Source organism: Lactuca sativa, chromosome 5 (genome assembly GCF_002870075.4).
Source record: "Lactuca sativa cultivar Salinas chromosome 5, Lsat_Salinas_v11, whole genome shotgun sequence".
Taxonomy (NCBI): Eukaryota; Viridiplantae; Streptophyta; class Magnoliopsida; order Asterales; family Asteraceae; genus Lactuca; species Lactuca sativa.
In genome coordinates, this window is record NC_056627.2 from 330,718,799 (window position 1) to 330,732,825 (window position 14,027).

General features: G+C 37.6%; 2 protein-coding genes across 2 annotated transcripts; one reads left to right on the forward strand and one right to left on the reverse strand.

Moving 5' to 3' along the window:
* Window positions 1–1,341: 1,341 nt before the first annotated feature.
* LOC111887574 (pentatricopeptide repeat-containing protein At1g79540) lies at window positions 1,342–4,317 on the forward strand. The gene has a single exon (XM_023883744.3). The coding sequence runs from the start codon at window positions 1,628–1,630 to the stop codon at window positions 3,932–3,934; it is 2,307 nt and encodes a 768-aa protein (XP_023739512.1). The 5' UTR covers window positions 1,342–1,627; the 3' UTR covers window positions 3,935–4,317.
* A 305-nt stretch (window positions 4,318–4,622) lies between these two features.
* LOC111887592 (DNA-directed RNA polymerase II subunit RPB7) lies at window positions 4,623–6,572 on the reverse strand. The gene is made up of 7 exons (XM_023883762.3): window positions 6,365–6,572; window positions 5,757–5,877; window positions 5,498–5,663; window positions 5,346–5,396; window positions 5,204–5,269; window positions 5,032–5,100; window positions 4,623–4,901 (listed from the first exon to the last, which is right to left on the reverse strand). The coding sequence occupies exons 2-7, from the start codon at window positions 5,870–5,872 to the stop codon at window positions 4,836–4,838; spliced, it is 534 nt and encodes a 177-aa protein (XP_023739530.1). The 5' UTR covers window positions 5,873–5,877; window positions 6,365–6,572; the 3' UTR covers window positions 4,623–4,835.
* Between the last annotated feature and the right edge of the window lie 7,455 nt (window positions 6,573–14,027).

Below are 14,027 nucleotides of genomic sequence, written 5' to 3' on the forward strand. Positions count from 1 at the left end.
GAATAGACTAATGATTTATAATTTTCATTCTACTACCACTTTTAAACATGAATCTATGACTACTTTTAGAATCCAAACTCATATTTGATTTGATATTGGGTAGCATTACTGAAAGTTGATTTACACATAACATAGAGTTTTATTGGCTACATTTACAGGTTGTACTGTGTGATTGTTGTTGTGTATGCTGACATCATGCGCACCTAATTACTGTTGCAAAAAGCTATGAGGTGAGCATTGAGATGTGGAAGGTCTTTTGGATGTAAAAGTGTGATTTGAACAAGTTTGAGAAGATCAAGTGAAGAAATGAGAAAACAAGGATGGTGAATGTAAATAGAATGGATGCATAGGTTAGAACTATAGCCATGTATTGGAGTTTTGGCCTAATAGAATCATGAGGTTATTCTAATGTGTTATGGAGAAAGGAAAGATTTGTATATTCACAATGAAATAGTTATAACTGTGACTTGTTTTACTGACAATGATTAGATTTTTTTTTTCACTTTTGAGGAAACGCCGACCAAAAACCATTAAACCAACAAAAAAAAGGTGACATGTGGTTCGCCACGGGCTCAATCACTAGTTATTTAATTAATTTACCTAAGCATACTTCTACGTGTTATCACAACTGTATACTGCTTGTTATATATAAATCGACATATGTTTTATATATAATTTTCATAATTTAAAACGTTTTATAAAATCATCAAAAGTTGTAATATTTATTTTTTATACTACTTTGTATTTGTTATATATTGGAATCATTATATGTTTGATATATAATTTACACAATATAAAACAATCTATAAAATTATGAATTAATAATGGAAATAACCAATGTTCTAAAAAGTTCGTCATGGCTCCACCATGGCGTGCCATGGCTCCAATGCTTGTATGTGCCGCCAGGCTTTACCAAAACGCCGCATTGACTCATATATGTGTATAAACATAAATAATAGTCGAAAATACATATAAAAATATGAATTATATATAAAATGTCGTCTTAAGTCACACCTTACAAACGACGTAACTCACCAAGACTCGAAAAAGTTTGAAGTTTGACATTGCCGCCAAGTCACGACTCACGTTATTTAGAACAAAATATTTAATGATATAAATTTATTACAATTAATAAATATAACATGTTAATTATAGAGTTTGTTTTGCCACTGACATTGATTTTTCATGTATAAATATTAAATCACAATTTGTTACATTTTATTATTTTAATTAAATAATTATATTTACGCAGAATAATAATAACAAACAAAGTTAAATGCTTAAAATTGTTAAAAAATTTCTAGCTGGTTTAATCACATTCTAATTTCTATCCACTTTGAGGGCAGCATTTTGGTATTTTGACTAGTGAAGGGTCCAAGCAAAAATTTTCAATTTGTGATGCGGCCAGCACCGTCGATCATTGCTCCTCCTGCTGCCGCCGCCGCTGCGTATATAAATCTAGAAAACTGCCATTTTTGTATCTCGTCTACGATTCCATAAAAACCTCACAAAACCCAAAACAATATATGTGAAATCTTGAAACGCAACCCTAATGAGACGACAATGGTGGCATTACCTACAAAAAAGATAGCGAAGAGTTCAATATCGTCAACGCCGTTATCAATCAATGAAGAAAGTTTCATATCTGATTCACAAACCCAGATTCCGTTGTTTCTCATCATCGTCTCGCGTAACCGCGATCTCGAGCGAAGTTTCAAGCATCGTACACTCAGTGGATCCGATGGAACCAGCACTCGAACAAGTAGTCCCATTCCTCTCTCCTGAAATCATCACATCCGTACTCCAAGAACAACGAAATCCATATCTTTGTTTCCGATTTTTTGTGTGGGCGGCAAAACGAAAGCAGTTTCGCAGCTGGGGTTCTCATAATTTGATGATTAATTTGCTCGTATCAGACAATTCACATCTTTTCGATGCTTATTGGAGAGCTCTTGAAGAGATTAAGAGCTATGGGCTCCGAATACCTTCTGATGCGTTCGCGGTTTTAATAGCCGGGTATTGGGAGACGAAGAACGCTGAGAAAGCAGTGGAATCATTCGGTAAAATGAAAGATTTTGATTGCCAACCTAATTTGTTTACTTACAATTTGATTCTTCATATATTGGTGAATAAAGGCATGATTTTGTTAGCTTTAGCCGTGTATAATTTGATGTTGAAGTTGAACTGTCATATGAATTGTTCAACCTATACTATTTTGATTGATGGGTTGTGCAAAAGCGACGACATGTCTGATGCACTTAACCTGTTCAATGAAATGTCTCAGAGAGGCATAGTACCTAGTAAGATCACTTATACTGTCGTCCTTTCTGGGTTATGTCAAGCTAAGAGGATTGATGAGGCCTACCAGTTATTCGAGAACATGAAAACCACTGTTAAGCCAGATTTTATCACTTACAATGCTTTGCTAAATGGGGTTTGCAAGTTGGGTAAAATGGATGAAGCATTCGATCTTTTGAAGAGTTTCAAGAAGGATGGTTTTGATCTTGATTTAAACAGCTATAGTTCTTTGATCGATGGGTTGTTTAGAGCTCATAGGTTCAAAGAAGCTCATGATACATTCCACAAAGCGACCAATTCTGGCATCACACCTGATGGCATCCTGTACACAATCATGATCAGAGGGCTATGTGATGAGGGCAGAGTAGATGATGCATTTAAGTTAATAAAGGAAATGACTGATAAAGATTTGGTTCCAGATACTCAAGCCTACAACACTTTAATCAAAGGGTTTTGTGATAAGGGTCTCTTGGATGAAGCCCAATCACTCAAACTTGAAATTTCAGGTGTTGATAATTTCCCAGATTCTTGCACTTACACTATTCTTATATCGAGTATGTGTAGATATGGTCTTGTGGATGATGCACAAAACATATTCAATGAGATGGAAAAGTACGGATGTGTCCCTTCTGTCATCACCTTCAATGCTCTTATTGATGGGCTTTATAAATCCAAGCAGCCTGAAAAATCTTTCCATTTGTTTCACAGAATGGAGATTGGAAAAAACCCTTTTTTATTTCTTAGATTTAATCAAGGTTCTGATAGAGTTGTTGAGAGGGTGACAGAGTTATGTGAATCAGGGTCACCTTTAGAAGCTTACAAACTTCTCACACAGATTTCATTCCTTCCAACCATTACAACTAACAACATCTTGATCAATGGTTTATGTAAAGCTGGGCTCTTGGATGCTGCTTTAAACCTCTTTAAGAAGCTTAAAGTAAAAGGAAATACACCTGACTCTGTTACATATTCAACACTCATTCATGGGCTCGAAAGTGTTGGGAGAGAAAAAGATGCAATTATGCTTGTAAAAGAAATGGTGGAAAACGGGTGTAAACCTACTCCTGCAGTTTATAAAACCCTAATGAAATGGTCTTGTAGAAGAAACAAGACATTTGCTGCTTTCAATCTTTGGTTAGAGTACTTGAAAACTGTCTCAAAACGAGATGAAGAAGTAATCAAATTGGTTGAAAATCATTTACAAAATGGAGAAATAGAGAGACCAATGAGGCTATTACTTGATATGGATATAAAGTCAAGGGATTTGGATCCAGCACCTTATACAATCTGGCTTATTGGATTTTGTCAAGTGCATAAAACAACAGAGGCTTTGAAATTGTTTGCTATTCTTAAGGAATATGATATTACTCTTACACCTGCAAGTTGTGTGATGTTAATTACTACTCTTCTTGGAGAAAGTAATTTGAACATGGCTCTTGAGGTTTTTCATTACTCCTTGCAAAAAGGTTTTATCTTGAAACCAAGAATCTGTAGTAATCTGCTTAGATCCCTTATTCGATCGCATGATATGTCAAACCATGCTATTGAGCTTATGAAGAAAATGGATTCTTGTGGGTATGATATGGATTCCATTAAATGGTTTAAACAAGGAATACAAAACGTGTTGACAAAATGAGAGGATGTTTTTACACAAAGTTTAGTGTCAAAGGGTGTTGTTGTAAAAGTTAATGGAGGTATGAGAATCCATAAGTGAGGGGTGGTGTATACCCTTTTTGAGAAGTATTGGAGTTTGTATCCTAAATCTTTTTGTAGTTTTAAACAAATGTGGCAAAGAAATTCATTTGCTTATTTAGTTTTCAATAGAATTTGACACCTTTAGGGCTTTGTACTTTCTTTAGGAAAGTAAGTATTTATTTAAAGTTGGTGATTTTGTAATTGGTAGCAGTGGATGTTATGCACTGATGGAAACACTTTTATGAGGTTGATTCCTTTTATCGTTATAGACTCGTATGTATAAATGAAAGAAATAACAACCTACTTTCATTTATTTCTTTATTATTTGCTCTAACTTTTCTATCTTTATAGTTTTCCTTTATGCTAAAATGGTATTATTGTCACAACTTATAATCAATAAAACTGGTGTTTGTTGTCCATGTATCATATTTATTCGTTGTGATCAAGTCCCTAAAATGGTATTGTTGTGAGTTGTAACTATTTTATCAATGAAAATGGTGTTCGCTGAACTTATGAAAAAATAGTCTAAATGAGTATTAAAAACAGTATCATCAATTACATTCACCTCTATTCCATCGTCATACAACATCATCATGTTTCTATAGAGTTACATAATTGCCAACCAAATGTGCAACTGTAACAAAAATCTTATAACCATATAATCATAAATAGACATAAAATTTGTTGTTACCACTGAGCTTCAAGCAATAATCCAAAATACGAAAAGTAGACCTTTTTCTCAACAATTTACATGTTTATATTTGACAAATAAAGATAGTACAATGCTAAGTGTCAAAAGGCCTACAAAAAGACTTGAGAATTCCCATTCCCATTCCCATGCATTAAGAAGTTGTACCCGGGTCGCTAATCACACCCAGGAAATCATCTTTAATTGTTCCAATGCAGAACTGCAAAAACCAACACACCAAAACATTAATTTAACTTTCTAGGTCTATTTTCAATGATGAAGATGAGAAGGGCATTCATGTCTTTTGCACATATCATACAAAGAGAGCGAGTCTTTGTATGTGGACTTACAATTTCTGTGGCATCAACTCGGGTCCCAATGATCTTTAATCGGACCTCACTATCCTTTTGAATTTTCACCTGAAAAAAGTCCAAAAACAGGGATAACATCAAATATACATCACTTATGTGCACACCACAAAAAAAAAAAAAAAAAAAAAAGGAAAATGCCATTGATTCATACAGATCCATCTGAAGTTGTGTAATTAGGCATATCTCCAGACTGAAACTCCATGTCATCAGGTATCAACTACAACAAAAACAAAGATTAGAAATACCAAATGAGATTATATGAACACCAAAATGAAGAAAAAGCTTCAACTCACATGGTTTGACACAAATATTTGAACAGGACCAGCTTCAGCAAAGAAACCCATCTGCAAAAAGTTATTATGAACAAAAAATTTCAATAACCCTAAAAACTGTGTAATCAATTTTCATCAAAAACACTCTCTGGAATGGATCGAGTATATATGACCTTGTTAACCATGGTGACAACAGCTTCCAAGATCTCCCCTTTGAAAGGTCGAAACACAACACATTGATACTTTACAGGAAAAGTAACAAAACCTGTGCCATCTCGAATAAGCCCTTTTCCTACATTCTCTATACCAGTTATGGCCACAACGAAACCATGCCTCCCACTGTAAGCGAAAAACACAAATTAGACATAATCATGTCTGAAATTGGAACTTGGAAGGAGAAGAAAGTTGTTACAGAATGTATGAATCATTAACCTGCAAGTGCCCTCTACGTCTTTCATGAGCTTTGAAACGAGTTTTTCCCGAAGGTCGCGACCAAAGTGGCGAGGGTGGAGCTGCATGTTTCGCTCCAGAATAATGTGGAAAAACATCTCCGCTGAATCCAAAATAGAATACGATTCAGTACTATTTCATGATTTCGATGGAGAATACGAGTTGTACGTTGGACCTACTAACCTAGGGTTCCCAAAATCAATACATGGATAAATTTAAGGTCTTGTTATTCAATTAAACGAAATCGAAACCTAAACCTAAAACTGAAATATTCAATAAACAATGTGTAGGCTCCTGTTCATAACAATAGCAATTGAACAGATACACCGTTGCAGGAAGCTCTAAACTTGTAGAGACTAATTGAATGTAGAGATAACCACGGATATTAGTAAATACTAGATACAAGAAATCGTTGGCTAATCTTGTTCCCTGTTGCAGACATCACAAAGATTTCAACTTCACACATATATCTAAACGTTGCACACATCACACAGAATTCGATTTCAACGGAAAACAAGGGAAAAAGGAAAACCGACAGCAGAAAAAAAATGAATGAACGAAAGCAGGAAAAATATTGAAGACAAACGAACCTCTATCTGTGGGGTGCGAAGGTCTCCGGTGAGCTGTTGGGTGCGAAGGTCTCCGGCCGGTGGCTTCACAGTGGCGGGGTTGGCAATCGGCGGCGAGCAGGGGAGAAATTGCTTGAGGAGCCGACGAACATGAGAAGAATGGAGGCGTCTGTGTTTGTTTGTGTTGTGTCGCGTATGAACGTAAGCTTTTTATTATGTTGTATATTAGTCCATTCCTAAATAGTGAATAATCATATCCTAAATTCCTCCCGATCTCATTAGATCTATCTGTGACAATATCTACAACGGGATCTTAGGATCATCTTAATCCGCTTCACGATTCAATCTCTCCTCTATAGTTTATATTATCAAAGGTTGTTAAAATCTCGATTTCGATAAAATAATGTGATCCTACAAGTTTATATTATCAAAGGTTGTTAAAATCTCGATTATGCAAAACCATAAAGTTTGTGAATTTATGGATTAAGATGTCTTAAGGGACCTGGATCTATGTTCTGAACGTAGGGACTTAATGGATTAAGTCCCAAGGAAGCTGACCAGAATGTCGGGCGTACACCTTGGTACGTTGCGCGTACTGGGTCAACTTCCCACTTTTTGTCAAGGCCAGCGTACAATGGGTGTACGTGTCAGGTACGTCGCGCGTACGCATGCAGAATGAAGTATATGGATTTTTGGGCCTTAGAAGTTTGGGTATGAGTTGTTGGGCCTCATGGCCCACTATGGAGTAGTCTCTGGGCCTAAAACTGAGATTTAAAGTATTGGGCCTCTTGGGCCCTAATGGGCCACTCGAAATTGCTTATTTTGGACTAAGGATTTATTGGGCCTTCGATAAGGTCCATTTGAGGAGTTAGACCCAATTCAGAAAATTGGGTCATTGGTGGGCCACTTGAGGGTTAGGAAGTCTATTTAGATTTGGAGCCTTTCATGTTATAGTGTTGGGCCCTAAGCATTGGCCCAATTAGATAACGGGTAAAATGGCCATTTTACCCTAAGAAGAATTATTAGTTTTTGATTAAGTGTTATTGTGGTCATGATAGCTTGGGGAGTCGTTGGAATTACCGCTAGAGATTTATTATTATGAGATTCTACATTCAGCTTCACGAGGTGAGTTACGTTCCTGTAGGAGTGGATCGAAGGCACCAATGTCGGCCCACTAATAGTTGTTTATGGTAGAGACGATTGTCTTCGTGATAATTGTCTGGTATGTCATTGCCTGTTATGATTTATGTGTTTATTGGTATGCTATTATGTGGTAGTGGTAGGGGTGAAATAGTCCCCGTAACCGGTTGAAATAAACTGGAGTTGGGCACCCAGATATGTCTGGCAGGGTAGGCCGTGCACCCAGATATGTTTGGCAGTATGTGTTATAAGCTTTGTGCTTACGGTTTTCGGTTTTGGTTTCAGGTACCTCTTCTTTGAAGGGAAAGGAGTCGACATGATTGCCGCGCATCACACCATCATTCCGCACATGATATTCTTGGGAGATATACTCTGATGATGTTTTATTGTGACATGTTTTGATTATTAACATTTGGTTTTGTTATGAAATGACACAATGAATGGTTTTAACACTAATGGTTTCTTTAATACTTGCTTAAAAATGAAATTTTTTGTCTTAATTTTTGGGATGTTACATAAAATCCATAGAAATCTGCTCTCATTTCCACATGGGAACCTCTAGAGGCTGCAACTTGCCATGCGGCCTCTGATGCTCAGCTTGATCATCCTGCAGGTCAAGCATCTCTCGACATACCAGACTATCTCCCTCTTCACACACAACTACCAACAACTCAATTTGAAATCCCGATACATCTTGGTGGCCCCGAGATGAAGAGATAAACGAGACTTATGAGCCTCCTCTAACACAATCTGCCTGATCCCACCAGAAAACTGGAATCCAAAACCGACCACACCGGGTCAACAACCCTCGACTATTCGTGATAAATTTGTCAATCTCCTTTCAGATCCTGTCCTGCTTCAAGTTTTCCTTACGAACTCCCTCGGCCTGAGCCTCCATGATCAATCCCAAAAGCAGAGAATCAACGGATATCCTCATACACATCACCCTACTTAAAGACCCAACCGACTTGCGGCTCAAATCATTCGCTACCACATTTGCTTTACCCGGATGGTAAAGGATCTCGTAGTCATAATCCTTGACTACATCCAGCCACCTGCGTTGCCTCATGTTCAGGTTCAGTCGGTCCATCAGATATCTCAAACTCTTGTAATCCGTGTAGACTGTACACCGAACCCCATATAGATAGCGTCTCCAAATCTTGAGGGCAAACACCACAACCCCCAACTCCAGATAATGTGTGGGATATCGCGACTCATGCGGCTTCAGCTTCCACGAAGCATAAGCAATCACTTGTCCTCTTTGCATGAGGACCCCCTAAAACGGTGATGAATGCATCACATAATGCCACAAAATCCTAACCCCCTCCGGGAGTGTTGACACTGGGGCCTCACATAACCTCTGTTGAAGAGTCTCAAATACCAACTGCTGCTCAGGGCCCTATCGGAAATTCAGCCCCTTCCTCGTCAGACAAGTGAGGGGTACCACAATCTTGGAGAAGTCCTGAATGAATTTCCGATAATACCCTGTCAAACCCAAGAAACTCCTTATCTATGAGGGAGATTTCAAAACCTCCCATTGCATCACAACCTCGATTTTGGCCGAATCGACTGAAATCCCATCCTGGTTAACAAGGTGCCCCAGGAACTGGACATCTCGTAACCAAAATTCGCACTTCGAGAATTTGGCATAAAACCGTTCTCGCCTCAAAACTCCAAAAAAATCTCGAATGTGCTCCTCATGCTGCTCTCTGGTCTTGGAATACACCAAAATATTGTCAATAAACACAATGACAGATCGATTGAGCATCGGCTTGCAGACCCGATTCATCAAATCCTTAAACATAGAAGACGCATTGGTGAGCCCAAATGGCATCACCACAAACTCATAATGCCCATAACGAGTCCGGATGCGGTCTTCTCCATGTCCTCCTCTCTCACTATGACCTGATGATACCCAGAGCTCAGATCCATCTTGGAGAACTAGGATGCACCCTGCAACTGGTCAAATAGGTTATCAATCCGCAGAAGGGGATAACGGTTCTTCACTGTTAACTTGTTCAACTCCCAGTAATCAATGCACATCCAATGCGAACCATCCTTCTTCTTGATGAATAGTATCAACGCTCCCCACGAAGAACTGCTCAGTTTGATGAACTGCTTGCCTAGCAGCTCCTGCAGCTGAGATGACAAATCCTTCTATTGATAAATTGACAATGGATGTCACTTTATTTTGTCATATGATCGGATCTCTGTTGTATCTAACATCCAATCGTTCTGACATAATATTTGTTGTGTGTTATTGTGACAGGTTTCAAGTGAATCCTCGAGAACCTCACATGTTGGCAGTTAAGAACATTTTCCGGTATCTGAAGCAAACTAATTCTCTTGGTTTATGGTATCCATCAAATTATGGATTCCTTATGCAAGCGTACTCCGATGCTGACTTAGGAGGTTGTGGTCTTGATCGGAAAAGAACCTCAGGTGGATGTCAGTTTCTGGATGGCAAGCTCGTCAGTTGGCAATCCAAGAAGCAAACTTGTGTGTCCTTATCTACAACTGAAGCATAATACATTGCAGCAACATCATGTACATCCCAAGTGGTGTGGATTCAAAACCAGCTAAGAGACTATGAAATCGATATGAAGTGAATTCCTTTGTATTGTGATTCCAAAAGTGTCATAAGAATTTGCCACGATCCAGTGCAACATTCCAAGACAAAGCATATAACACTAATATACCATTTTATTAAGGATCACGTTGAAGATGGAAATGTGGAAGTTCATTTTGTTCGTTCCTCAGATCAATTGGCTGATATATTCACGAAGGCATTACCAAAAGTATCATTTAATCGTATTATACAAGGGTTGGGAATGATTGAAGCTGACTCAGTTCTGAAATCCACTTTGTAATTGTCATTGTTCGGAAGTTACTGTTAACATTCTGAATGGTTCGGAATTCACTGTTCACTTCCGACTCGTTCCGATCTTCGGAATGGTTCTGAAGTTACTGTTTATTTTCGCTCTTTTCAGAAAATCAAAATACCAAAAATATTTTATTTGTTTCTGTATTTTCTTTTAAAAAGTTCAAAAATATCAAAAATGTTTTCTTCTTTTTAGTGTTCTGAAAAATCAAAAACATCAATTTTTTTTTCTAAGAATAGAAATTCATTTTTTGAATTTGAGTCTGCAACAAGGAATTGACAGTTGACTTTATCACTTCTTTCTACCATATCTATTCACAATTTTCATGTAGTTTCCTTGACTATCGGAACAAAACCAATTTCGGTATAGGGCTACGAAAATCTAGTTAATGATCGTAAAATTATTGTTAACATGATTTTTGTGAAACTCCCAACCATTCAACTACCAATATACTATTTTGTACCATAACCCTTAAGGCTCTCAGGTTTTAGCACTGAGGTTTAGGTTATAAAACATATGTGTTTATGATCTTAAAATCATTATCACCATGATTTCGAGTGAAACCCAAAAATCGGAATTCCTTTTCTGAATTGACGGTGAACGCTTTGTTGTTCTATGTATTTACCTAATGAATTGACGGATAAAACCTTTTGGTTTGTACCTTTGAATGTTAGAAATCTCATTTTTCTTTTTGAGTGATCTTAATGAAATGTTCTCGACCTAAAACATTTCTTCCCAACAAGATCCATTTTTTTTGAGATTTTGGAATAAAGATTTTCCAAAATACCCAGTTACTTTAAAAGGATATCCAAAGTTTACTTGTTTTTATGGCTACACTAGTCAAACAAGTACTTCTTTCAGATCTTCGAAATTATATTAAGTTTTGGAATTTGTTAGAAGCAGAAACCACCCTTTAAGCCTTAATAAAAGAAGCCTTTCATAGTTTCTCAACAAATTGATGATCGTAATTCAACGGGAAACCACACAAGCACTTTAGAGTCTTTCTTAACTTATACGGAAGAGATCGTTGCCCTGGATCAAACATTTTTTCATATCAAAATTGTTTGATATTATAGAATCCCACATATTAAATTTGCTTTATTTCTTTTTCTTTGGCACACACTTGCACTAAAACCATTGTGATTTTACAAAGTCTGGTTACTTTTTTGATTTATCACTTTAATTCAGAAAATCAAATCTTGGTTGTAATTCCGATCAATGATTAATGATTCATTCTGAAATGCCCTTGTCCCATAAATGAAAATTCAAATCATGGTGCGACTTTTGAATTTCCCTGACACCACGTGCTTGTTGTAACGGTTTCTGACAGTCATTGATGAGCTGGCAGAATTTTGTTGGTTAATTTTTCGACGCTACAGGAACTTCAAACGACGGTTTATCTTTCCACTCATCATCTTTCATATAAAAGGCTATCAAACGGTTCATTTACATCCACCGCAAACACAACTCTCATATTTTTAAGCAAACATTGCTCTCACTCTCCACTGTTCATCATCTCTTTCGCAACATCAATGGTCAGTTCATCAGAGAATATTTCCTTCGCCGATCAGCCTGCATCAGTCACCATGCTCACTGTTAAGCCTAACCAGAACATGATCATCGACTTCGATGCTTCTCGTTACAATGCCTCAATCAGGCCCATGACTGAATGTCTCAAGTTCTCGCCAGTGATGAAGGTGTTAACAATAGCTGAAGAAGTTCCACTTGTTCATCTTTCTAAAGCCTTCTTTACTTCTTTCTGCAACAAATCTAAAGATGTTATCCACTTCGAGGTTGCCAACCACAAAACATCGATTTCAAAGTCCCACTTTTGCAAACTTCTAGGGCTTATTACACCAGAAGTCAGTGTCGATCCTGAATCAATTCCTGCAACCAATATGATTGAAATGTTATACCAGATGGGGTACACCGACGACATCTCCAAGTTCAGAAAGTCCTTGCCACCGATGTGGAATGGATTATTTACCATTTTATTCAAAAGCTTATCAGAAAGGGTTACGGGATCCGATAGTGCCAGTAAGCATTTCTATACTCTAATATATGGCCTCTACCATGGAATCAACTTGGACTATGGGTCTGTAATCTGGAATCAATTTATCAAAAGCACCACTTCATCTACACGACGCACATAAATTTATTGTGCTCGTTTCTGGTCAGTAGTTGTGAAACCGAGCCCTAACTTACTTCAAGGTTCCACTGATGAATGACTCTCTCATGTCTGAAATTCTGATCCTTCAAACGACTACATTTGTTATGTCGGATCCAAGGAACTTCAAGTTTGTTGGTTCTATTCCTGATGTTATGTTGGAAAAGGTACCGCTGGACAACGCCATTATTAAGGATTATCGGAAATTACCCTCTTTTGGTGCTCGTCCCATTCCAGGGGAATTACAAAAGATAATAGATGAGGGTGATAAACCGAAGAGAGGAGGAAAAGGAAAGCAAAGGCTGCTACTTCAGAAAACATCAAACTCCCTAAGAAAGCAAAGAAACCAGTTCAGAAACCGAGATCTCCATCTCCGGTTATTCAAGAGGAATCCAAAGAAAGAACTATCACTGAAGTATAGGAGGATAACATACTCCGAAATGAAGAGGAAGATACAATTTCAACTTCTGAATCCGCCCCTACAGAAAATATTTCGAAGGTATCTTCCCCTCCAACCTCTTCTATTCCGGAACCAGAGATTCTTGATAACATAATGTAGAATCCCTTTTTGAATCTAACCACCTCTCCACCTTCACCTCCATTTACTCCACCAACATCGCAAATGACATCCTCCCCAATCATCTCCAAAATTCCGATAACATCCATCCCTCCTATACCAACAACGAATTCTGTTGGAATATCACTTCCTCAGATCTCAATCCCTCTATCCTTGCCTATCTTCACAAATTCAACCCCTCATACAACATCAACAGTTTCTACTCCACCAGAAGTTCCTTCTTTCAAATCTGTTTCGGATGAGATCAGGACTTCCGACATCCCTAACAACACATTTGATGTGGGGCCAAATGCTAACATTGGTGTGACTTCTGAACAACCTTCGTCTTCGGTTCCTCCAGTTGATGATGATAATGAGATCTTATTTGGAGATGATCAAGAACCGATTGTAGAGTTTTTCTTTCCTCCACTCTCTGTAAATCTTTCTGGTGATGATGATGATGCTCCTATGACAAAAGGCTAATTCAAGTAGTTGAATGAGAAGCTTGATTCAATCTTGGAGTATTCTCATGTCTTCTCTTCTACAAAATAGGAAAATCTTCTCACAACCCATCAAACAACTGTGGAAATTCTCACATCTTCAAATGTCAAAGTCATTGAAGAATCGTCAAAAGCTGCTCAAGCTTCTGAAAAGAGGACCACATAAGCTTCTGAAAAGGTCCAACGGTTACAAAAGGAAGTCAAGGAATTTATGGTTGACTTTAGGACCTCTTCTGACAAAAACACAACTTATATGAACAAGGTTATCGTAGGTTTTCGTACTTCATTGAAGTCTGAGAGAGAAGCTCTCTCTAAACACTAGACAGACATCAAGCTTGATAACACTAATCTTAATCTATCAATTTCTCAATAGCTCACCAAGTTACAAAATGACTTGGCTGCTAAAAACATGATTATGGATTCACTGGCAGATCAGACG

Bases quoted from the DNA above. Each gene is read 5' to 3' on its own strand.
- LOC111887574 (XM_023883744.3), top strand. From the start codon at position 1,628: ATGAAGAAAGTTTCATATCTGATTCACAAACCCAGATTCCGTTGTTTC.
- LOC111887592 (XM_023883762.3), bottom strand. From the start codon at position 5,872: ATGTTTTTCCACATTATTCTGGAGCGAAACATGCAGCTCCACCCTCGC. The intron at 5,270-5,345 runs GTGAGTTGAAGC...TTTTTGTTGTAG, and splicing joins AAATATTTGTGTCAAACCAT to TTGATACCTGATGACATGGA. The intron at 4,902-5,031 runs GTAAGTCCACAT...TGGTTTTTGCAG, and splicing joins GAGTTGATGCCACAGAAATT to TTCTGCATTGGAACAATTAA.